General features: G+C 52.7%; 1 protein-coding gene across 1 annotated transcript; it reads left to right on the top strand.

The window, feature by feature from the left end:
- Window positions 1-2,737: 2,737 nt before the first annotated feature.
- MRPS23 (mitochondrial ribosomal protein S23) lies at window positions 2,738-5,121 on the top strand. Its single transcript, XM_063341284.1, has 5 exons — window positions 2,738-2,882; window positions 3,024-3,191; window positions 3,316-3,393; window positions 3,509-3,632; window positions 4,704-5,121. Exons 1-5 carry the CDS (start codon window positions 2,839-2,841, stop codon window positions 4,860-4,862), a joined length of 573 nt encoding a protein of 190 aa, XP_063197354.1. The 5' UTR covers window positions 2,738-2,838; the 3' UTR covers window positions 4,863-5,121.
- Window positions 5,122-9,731: the final 4,610 nt, after the last annotated feature.

The following is a 9,731-nucleotide window of genomic DNA, read 5'->3' as shown; positions in this document are numbered from 1 at the left end:
CCGGGGCTGCCCAGTCCTTTGAGCAGCTCAGATGCAGCCCTGGAGCGGTCCCAGCATCTCCCTTTTGAATTCTTTTGCTCTAGGGAGGGCAAGGGCTTTTTTCTTCCAAAACCGCGTTTTTAAGAAAACCAGCAGCTGAGAAAAGGCCAGGACTGAAAACTGTGGTCAGACGAGGGTGAATGCTGGAGGTGCTTTGGCCTGGCATCCAGTACCTGCTGGCTGTCAGTCTGCGGTGGAAATTTACTGCCCCCTTCCTTCCCGAGGCTGGAGGATGGAAGGAGGGATGCATTTCTTTTCCCATCAGCTCATTCCCAAGCCAAGGGCTGCACCTAGTGACCAGCCATCGCTCGCTGCCACACAGTTCCCCCAGGTCTGGTTGGCGGAAACCAAATCGCCTGGGTGTAGCGGCTGGATTTGATAAATCGAGGTGAAAAACACTGACTGGGCAGCCCGGCACCGTCTGCTGCCACCTCCTGGGCCCAGCAAGCAGTGCTGGGGCTGCCCAGGGCAGGATCAGGCCACGGTGGGACGCCCGGACAGGGCTTGTGTGAACCATGGCGGCAAATCCCACAGTTGTCTCTCCGTCCGGGTGAGACCCAACACCGAAAGGCGACCGGGGCGCGAGTGATCCTCCCCGCATCCCGCTGCTGGTGCTGGTTTGCAGCCCAGTGTCACCACCGGTCCCCAAGCTCCTTGGTGGCCAGGGGGACGTAGTGGTGCTCAGCTCTGGGGACAGCAGACGGGGCAGATGTGAAGTGCCACGAGCGGAGGAGCCGAGCCCCAGCCTCTGGGGATGGTCATTCCTGCCGTACGGAGAGAAATGACTTCACCGCGGAGGTGCAGCACGCGATGGCAGTCTCTGCAGCGTCCCCTCCTCGTGGGACAGGCCAGCGCGGGTGACAGCGGCTCCTCTTTTCCTTGGGGACCGTGTCCCTCATCCTGGGCAGCTGTCCTCCCCCGTCACCCGCAGCAGGCAGCGGGGCAGCCCCGATGGCTCTGTCGGAAACCGGAGAGGGCAGCCAGGCCGCCCTGCGCAGCTCCGCACGCGTCCGGCGACCACAACGGGGGTGACAACTGCTGCCTGTGCGGCTGGGGCTTCTCCGCCCTCTTGGTTTCCCAGCCCTCAGGCTTTAGAGAAGCGCAACTGGTGTCACCTCATCCCAGAGCTGGTGCCAAGGAGGCACCCTGGTATTTTTGGAGATGGTCCTTCCTTTTTTGCCCGTCCGCAGCACCTCCTGGAGGGCTGCGACCCCACACCCTGTTGCTGCACCCCCTCAGCCCCGCAGAGCTGCGCTCTGGCCCCGGAGGAGCCAGCGTTATTTGGAAGCAGAGGCTGGACGCTCAGAGCTGCTGGGGGTGCGAGCGTGGCTGAAGGCTGGGGGGGAAGGCGAGGGGTTTAGCGGTGGCTGCCGGGGTTGACCCTAAATGAGGGTCCTTCACCCGCTGTGCGAGAGCCGATCAACACGCCGAGTCGAGATATTTGCTTTTGTTTCAGTTCTGCAGAATCGGGTGCCGGGCATTTAACAACAGCCAGCACACCTCATGTTTCCAACTGCCTGATATTTATAACGATAAAATACAGATGATTGGTTAACAATGATTCACTCACCACTCCTACCTATACATATGCACCCAAGCCCCTGTTTTAACACATTTAGGGAGGTTACCTGATTAGCATGCTCATTATTCACATAGGGGTGTGTATTTTGGCATTATGATTACCCAAGGTTAGTTTGGGATAGACGCTTGGCTCGAATTTGGTCCAGATGATGTATTTTTGCTATCTTATGTCTAAGTCAGCACCTGCAAAAGAACACCTGAGACACATTGTTTGGTTTCACATCCTATTCAAGGTTAGGTACCTCCTGTGATGTCTCAACCACGTCCCAACCGAAACTTAGGATCACAGGATGGTTTGGGTTGGAAGGGACCTTAAAGCCCACCCAGTGCCACCCCCTGCCCTGGGCAGGGACACCTCCCACCAGCCCAGGTTGCTCCAAGCCCCGTCCAACCTGGCCTTGAACCCCTCCAGGGATGGGGCAGCCACAGCTGCTCTGGGCAGCCTGGGCCAGGGGCTCACCGCCCTCACAGCAAAGAATTTCTTCCTCAGATCTCATCTAAATCTCCCCTCTTTCAGAGTAAAACTGTCACCGCTTGTCCTATCGCACCACTCCCTGATCAACAGTCCCATCCCCAGACATGGACAGACTGGGGTGCAGGACAGACGGACACGGGCAGGGTGGGTGCAGGACAGACCCCCCAGCAGGGGACGGGCCCCAGCCCTGGATGCCCTCCCCCTCCCCCGGGGGGTCCTGCCGCCATCTCCCTCAGGTGCACGACATGGCGGCAGAGGCCTCCCGAGGAGACGCGGCTCCGCACAGGCCACGGGACTCCCGGCCCTTCCCGTGCTGGGGCTGAGGGCCGCCATCCCCGCCCGGGGAGACCCGGCCCCACCGGGAGCCCCATCCTCGGGCCTGGCATCTCCATCGCCTGAGGGGAGACCAGCCCCAGGCGGCCGTGGCCGTGGCCGTGCCCGTGTCCCTCAGCCTCCGTGGAAGCCCCGGCCGGGCGGCGTGCCTCGGCTGTCCGCATCAGGGCAGGGGGCGGCCGTGGCTGGGGGGCGGCGCTGGCCCTTTAAATGGGGGGCGGAGACGGACACGGCACGATCCGGCTTAGCCCCCGCTCGGTCATCGGCTGGCGCTGCCTGGGTGCCGCCTTCCTTCGGCTGTTGGCTGCGCGCCCTGGCGGCGGCCCCGAGGGCGTTTCCGCTTCCGGGTGGGAGAGCAGACCGTTGCTAGGGGGAGCGGCGTTGCTAGGGGAGGCCTGGCCGCCGCCGCCATGGCGGGGAACCGCATGCAGAAGATCGGGAGTGTGTTCAGCCGGTGCGAGGGGCGACCGGGCGTGGGGTCCCCTGCTGCGGGGGGGCGCGGGGAGGGCGAGTCGGGAGGCCTGGGGTCTGCCGGGAGGGAGGCGCAGGGCCCGGGCGTTCCCTGAGCCCCCCCGCCTCTCCTCTCCCCCGGCAGGACCCGCAACCTGCTCCGCGTCGGGGTGATCGAGAAGCCGCTGTGGTTCGACGTCTACGCTGCCTTCCCCCCGTTGAGGGAGCCTGTCTACCGGGTGCCGCGGCCGCGCTACGGCAAGGTGAAGGATGTTGTCCCCCCCATCTTCTACCAGGAGGACGAAGTGCGAGCGTGAGTTGCCGCTTTCCCTCCCCGGGCGGCCGCTGAGGGGTGCCTGAGCCCCGCCATTCACCAGGCACCTTCCCCTGCGGAGGGAATACCCTTGCCACCGCTCCTCTTCTATTTTTTTGGACAGGAGATTTTACAGAATTTATGGCAACGGTCCAAGACCTTTCGACCTGTTGCAATCAAACTACAAATCTACTTGCCAGAGGTAAGATTTATTTATAACTCAACTGGAAATATTTCTGAGACTTGACCCTTTCTCCTCTTAAGTCAGTGAACCGAAATGTTATTTGTGAGAGTAAAAATACAATCTTTTTATCTAGGTTTGTTGAGAAATTCAATGAACTGAAAGAAGAAGGAAAAATTGAGGAGGAAAAATTGTTTGAAGAAACAGGAAAAGCCCTTTTAGCAAGTGGAATAATTTTACAAAGAAGAGGAACAGATAAAGTAAGTGCTAAATATTCAGAGTTAACTTGCCAGTGGATTTAGAAATTATATTTTCAGCAAGTCAGTCTTGTGCATGATGGTCGTATTAAAATGTCTGCTGTGCAGAGTAAACTTTTCTCTTAGTCATGAATGTGCCAAGGTTAAGGTACTTGTGGGACAGAAAAGAGAAGTGTTTGTTGTGGTGGTGAAAGATTTCAGTCTTCAGTGCTTTCAAATCATCTGTCGGTGGGTCTGTATAAACCGTTTGGAAATGAGTATATGTGTTACTGTGTACGTGTTATCTCGCGAAGGTAGTGGGGTAAATTAGAACCTCTTCTGGTTCAAAGGTAACCGATACGCTCTTCCATCCCTTTTTAATAGTTAAGTAGTCTAACACGCTCTCACTTCTGTTCTTTAACCTTGATCCTGAACTGGAAATTTTTGCGTAAGTCTTGCAGTTTGGTGTTTGGTTTTCTTGTTTGTTTGTATTTTTAAGGTATTGAAATAGAGCATTGCTTACTTATAGCAATAATAGAGGGTTGTTTACTTATATTTTTGGCAAGAAAATAACTGTCAAAGTGTTCTGCCACTGCTTTTTGTTTATCCCTGGTGTACAAGAGGGGAAATGGCTCCTGGGCACCTGGAGTCTAGTTACTTCAGGCAATGATCACATAACTCTTAACATAAAACGAGGTAAAAAAAACCACACTGAAGATGCTTCTAGAAGAGCCCATCGGGTAGAGTAGAACACGGCTGCTCTGTGATGGTTAGAAGTCTTTTATCTTGTTCATGACTAACTGATTAGCATTTCTTCTGAGGATGCTGTCCTTGTAGCTGAACACCCTCAAAAAGGCAGAAGAGCTGTTTATAAAAGCTGCAGTTTTAAACTCCGTTAGCTAAAATCATTTTATCCTGCTTGTGGTACGCTCTCCATTCTCCTCATTGTCCGCTTATCTCTGGACCAAGAACTTTTCTATCCACTTTTTTGGACATACAAACTGGGGCTGTTGCTTTCTATAGCTTTCTTCAGTCATGCTTCAGCGGAAACTTTTTGCAACTTTTTTTTCATTGATCGTTTGCCTCTAACTGTAGGTAGCACAACAGGATCATCAAGGTGCTGAAACCAGAGATTCTGTGTTACACCAGCAGCTTCAAACTGTGTTGGAAGAGATACAGGAAAAGAAGAAAGATCGGGAGGAGCAGACGCTGGAATCAGCAGAAACACAGAAGGAAAATCCTGTACCCTCCTAACAGGCGTGGTAGTGTCCTGTGACGGGATGTCCTGTTGTCAGCTGGTGGTTATGAGATGTTTTCCTGTGGGGGAACATGCCTCAGTTATCCAGCTCTAGTGCCTTCCCTCGTCATGTGTGGGGCGCACGTTCTTCCATCTCCCCATTCATAAAATTGGAGATAATCCCCTTTTTTGAGGTTCGGAAATGTTATCACAAATTGTGAGTTGGAAAATATGAGTATAAAAGTGAAAAATTAAACATTTTCTTTAAAAATCGGAGGTTCTGCCTCTTCAGGTGTCTTATTTGCAGTAGTAAAGGTGATTCTTAACTTCTTGCACTTTTCAGTGCAGGCCGTGTGAGGGTCCTGCTGTTGAAATGGCAGATTGCGCTTGCTTGGTGCGTTCTAACAGCTGTCTGAAGTGTCATCTTCTTATAGCTAATTGAGAAGAGTTGCTATTTATAGAAATGTAATAATATACTCTTCCTATTCCATCATTTGCTTAACTTCGCAATAGGATAAAGTGCAACAATACCAGATAATTTTGACCTCTGCAGTTTTTTAGTGACTTTTAATGAAACTTGTCCCTTCAGAAGTGTGAAAGATGTGATGTTACAGCAGTTTGCTGGCGACCCAAGTTGAGTGCTGCTACAGAAACAGTCCCGGAAACTTTGGCGTGGAAGAATGTAAGAAAATAACAATCCATCTTACTGGGATTCGGAGCTGATTAGAACTTCATTCTTCCCATGCCTGCCAGTGCCCAGTGTATTTTTTATTAAAGATTTTGGCTTTGGTCTATATGAAAAACAATTACTGTTTGTTTGTGCTTTTTTCTCTTTTGTTTGTGTTTTTTTGGCTCTCTTTGTTTGTTTGGTTGTTTTTTTTTTTTTTAAAAAAAAACCAAACTACCACCAAAGCCAAACAGGTATAAATCATGCCAAACAAATCTCTCCCTCCTTGTCTGGCTCTCCCCTACACGGAAGAGGGAAAGATTTCCTTTTGGTTTCATACCTACCTCCCAGGCAGATTCCCCGCAACACAACTTAGCGTGTGATGCAAGAACCCTGTCTTACGCATGTGTGTTGTGTGTCAGTGAAGAGGAGGATTTAAAAATGCCTGTAGTTTGGTTTTGTGTGGCTTGATTCACTTCCTGGTGGCAAGGTAGTTACAGTACAATTACTCAGTTATCCTTGGAAGGTCAAACTGTCTTCTCGATTCTGTAATGGTAGAAGAGTGCGGGATTTTCTTTCACAGAGCAGAAGGCGCCTGTCTCAGCACTGCTGCGGCTGTAGGCTCTGGAGATCTGGTTCCAGAGCTGACCTCGGTGGCACCTACACCTGCCTGAGCAAGGCTCTTCCACGAGGAGTGGGAATCGCTGCCTGAATCCCTAAATCCAGAACCCAGCAGCCCCTTAGAGGTGAGTGTGATGGATGCTCCCACCTCCAGTATCCAAGTTTCAGAACTGCTGGGTCAAGGGAGGAGGAATTATAATGTAAACAGATGAGAAAAATGCATTACGATGGGGTTCAATCTGAAACGGTGCTGGAGCGGAGACACGTGCTGAGAGTAAATCGCGGCAAGCCCTTGGCTCCCCCGCAGGCAGCCTTTGGCTGGGGGTTCCCTGGATCGCAGCAGTCCCTGTTTGGCTGGGGACCGAGGTGAGCTGCCCTCGGCAGGAGATCGCTGGCAGCTGGGATGTGAGTGTCCCGCCTCCTGCCCTCTTTTCTTGCTGGGGCCAAATGATTGTCACCAGCCCAAGGGAAGAGAGACCGACAGCTCTGTGTCTTCTGTGCTGCAGCGTTGTCTTTGCCTTTTGTGGATTTTGACAGAGGTAAAAGATTTTACTTTGAGCATCCTGTTTTGCATTTTCAACTGTTGATGATGCTCTTAGCTTGCCAAAAATATGCAGAGGGAAGTACTTTAAAAGGAAAAGTGCTACGAAGTCGAATGCAGCAACACATGAGAGATTTCTCACTCCATTCACAGCTCGGTGGTCTCCTGTTTGTTTTCACTTCTCTAAAAAATTGCAAACATTGCTTAAAGAGCCTTTTCCTCTATCATCTGCTGTAACTGGCTTCATCCTCGCTTCTTTATTGAGCTTGGCTCTGTCTTCCTTTACTCATCTGAAGCATACTGAGCAATAACATTAAATTTAGAACACAGAGTAGAGCCGCAGCCTTGCGGTGTGCCCTGAGCAAGTTCCTGTGCAGAGCAGGCAAGAAGAAAGCTGGAATTAATTTTGTCTTTTATTCTGTATTGGAAAAAGTCACTGGGGTGGGGCTCCCCCGGGGCTGAGCACTCCCAGCTGGGCCAGCAGCTCTGTGATGGGCTGGGGAGCAATTGGATTCACAACTGGGTGGGAGTCAGAGACCCCTCGTGGGTTTTTCTTCCCCTTCGACATCTGAAATGAGGTATAACCTGTCGGGTGGGAGGGTGGTGGTGTGCTCCACGCCTTGCCAAGCCGCCGTGTAGAACAGTTGTGTACTTCACTGACGGGTGCACGCTGTTATTCTGAAGCTGGTTTGCAGCCAAATTAGCTGGAAAACCTGTATGTAAAGGAGCAGACACTCAGTGGGGCAGCAAAGGAGGGTGGGACCCCTCGGATGGTGTAAATCGGGAAATTATTCCTTGGAAGCTCTTGGGGCAGAGCTGGCCCTGGGGCTTGGGCAGGTTGCTGGCTGTCTGCGGCGGATGGAGAAGCCGGTAGAGATGTTCTGCACCGCGGGTGTGTTACAGCTGGTGGGTAACGGGGAAGGGGTGTGAGCTCAGGTATTTGGTGCAATTAGGAGAAAACACAATTAAGACCGGAGTTCTGTGTTTGTTTGATGGATGCATTTGCTGGGCTGGGATTGAAATGCCAATCACCGTGACCTTAGAGTAACTCAACTACTTTAATTAAAAGGTTTGAGCAAGAGCCTGGGGTGAGCGATTTATTATTTATCAAGCATTTATCCTCCAGCCGTCAGCAAAAGGTCAGGGGCCTGGCAGGAGGAGCTGGGCTGGGAACCACCTGGGATGCGCCAGCCCCCCCTCTGAGCCCCCAGTGGGTCCCCACTAGGTGGGAGCCGTGCTCCGCTGCCAGGAGCGTCTGGGGACTCGGTGTCCCCCAGGAAGGGAGAGTGGTGACAGGGTCCCTGTGGTGTCACAGCGGGGGGGTTTGCTGGCACCCGGCAGCGTGATAAACATGTGTCAGCCTTGCCTTGCACATGTGGGGTGGTGCTGGGGAGAAATCCAAGCTTTTGACAAAAAAACAGTTGAAAAGAAATCTCATTTTCTCCTGGGAGTAAGCGGGGTGCGCAGCCTGTGGGGTAGAAGACGCAGCAAGGGAATTGGGGTGGAGGGAGACCCCCAGGGTACAGCAAAACCCCTGCCTGTGCTGGGGCAGGCAAAGGTAGGGTTTGTAGGCAAGAGCCGCAGATGCGACCTTGTCGTTGCCCCTTCGCCCGGCATTTCGTGCAGTCGAGTAATTTCCTTACGCCCGGGCCGGCCTGTCCTCCGCTATTGTAATGCTCGGTAATGACTGGAGCAAAGCTTTCGCTGCCTCGCAATCCTACACCCCATTACAGAGCGGCCCCGTGACCTTCTCTGGGCTAAATTGCTGATCTCCTTCCTCCTGCGAGATGAGCGGTGTGTGCAGCGGCTCCTCTCTGTGATTGCCAGGCTATTTTTAAGTGACAATAAATGCCAAAGTATCAGTTACAAGGTTCCTTACTCCTTGAGGCATTAAAAAGACAGGGCAATGGCAGGCAGTAGAACCCCTTCTATAGCGCTGAAAGCCAGCCTGAAGGTTTCCCAAGGTCAATTCCTAAAATTGTGGGCCTGACCTGAAAATTTTAGGATGGAGAACTCTGCCTGCCCTCCAGCAGGGCCCATCGTAGGACCTAGAAGACTTGATTGCAAAGCTTGCTGCTTTTGTGATTAACCCACTTGCGCACAGTTTCTCTTGCCCCGGTAGCATCAACAATAAAACCAGTAAAGCAGCTGGGCTGCAGCTGCTGGGTTTGTGCAAAGCACTTGGAGGGGAAACCCCTTCCCGTCTGGAAATTCAGGGGGGCTGTCAAGGCTCGGGGCTGTCCCTGCAGTGGCACGTCCTGGGGTGGTGTGTTGCAAGCAGGTCCTGCCCTGGTGGCGGAGCCCTAAGGAGGCAGCAAATGACGCAGGTACATCCGTGCAATGAACCGCGTGAAAGAAAGTTTCTAGGGATGCCATAGCATTACACAGACCGGTACTTTACCAAACAGCGTCACTCCTTGCGTGCAGGATGTGTCCCACTGGAGTGAACACCTCTGGGCCCACAGCTTGGGGCTGGAGGACGGCGGCAGTGATTGTCCTCCTGTGCTTTGCACTGGTGAGGCCCTACCTTGAACACCGTGTTTGGTTTTGGCCCCTCACTACAGCAAAGACATTGAGGTTCTGGAACGTGTCCAAGGAAGGGCAACGGAGCTGGTGAAGGGTCTGGAGCATGAGTCTTGTGAGGAGGGTCTGAGGGAGCTGGGGGTGTTCAGCCTGGAGAAAAGGAGGCTGAGGGGAGACCTCGCTCTCTGCAACTGCCTGAAAGGAGGGGGTAGCCAGGGGGGGTCGGTCTCTTCTCCCAAGGAACAGGTGATGGGACAAGAGGAAACGGCCTCAAGTTGTGCCAGGGGAGGTTTAGACTGGATATTGGGAAAAATTTTTCCATTGAAAGGGTTATTAAGCATTGGAATAGGTTGCCCAGGGATGCGGTGGAATCACCATCCCTGGAGGCATTTAAAATATAGGCAGACATGGTGCTGAGGGACATGGGTTAGTGGTGGTTTTTGTCAGTGTTGGGTTGATGGTTGGATTTGATGATCTGAAAGGTCCCTTCCAACCTAGACCGTTCTATGATTCCATGACTGGTTTCTGAGCTTG

The sequence above is a fragment of the Chroicocephalus ridibundus genome, chromosome 7 (genome assembly GCF_963924245.1).
Source record: "Chroicocephalus ridibundus chromosome 7, bChrRid1.1, whole genome shotgun sequence".
NCBI classification, from domain to species: domain Eukaryota; kingdom Metazoa; phylum Chordata; class Aves; order Charadriiformes; family Laridae; genus Chroicocephalus; species Chroicocephalus ridibundus.
The sequence above is the reverse complement of the archived record's forward strand: the minus strand, read 5'-3'. Positions and strand labels throughout refer to the sequence as shown.

What these genes read in the sequence shown, in the direction of transcription:
- MRPS23 (XM_063341284.1), top strand. Translation starts at nt 2,839, where the DNA reads ATGGCGGGGAACCGCATGCAGAAGATCGGGAGTGTGTTCAGCCG. An exon ending in CAGGAGGACGAAGTGCGAGC is followed by an intron (nt 3,192 to 3,315) that starts GTGAGTTGCCGC and finishes TTTTTTGGACAG; the next exon opens with GAGATTTTACAGAATTTATG. An exon ending in TACAAATCTACTTGCCAGAG is followed by an intron (nt 3,394 to 3,508) that starts GTAAGATTTATT and finishes CTTTTTATCTAG; the next exon opens with GTTTGTTGAGAAATTCAATG.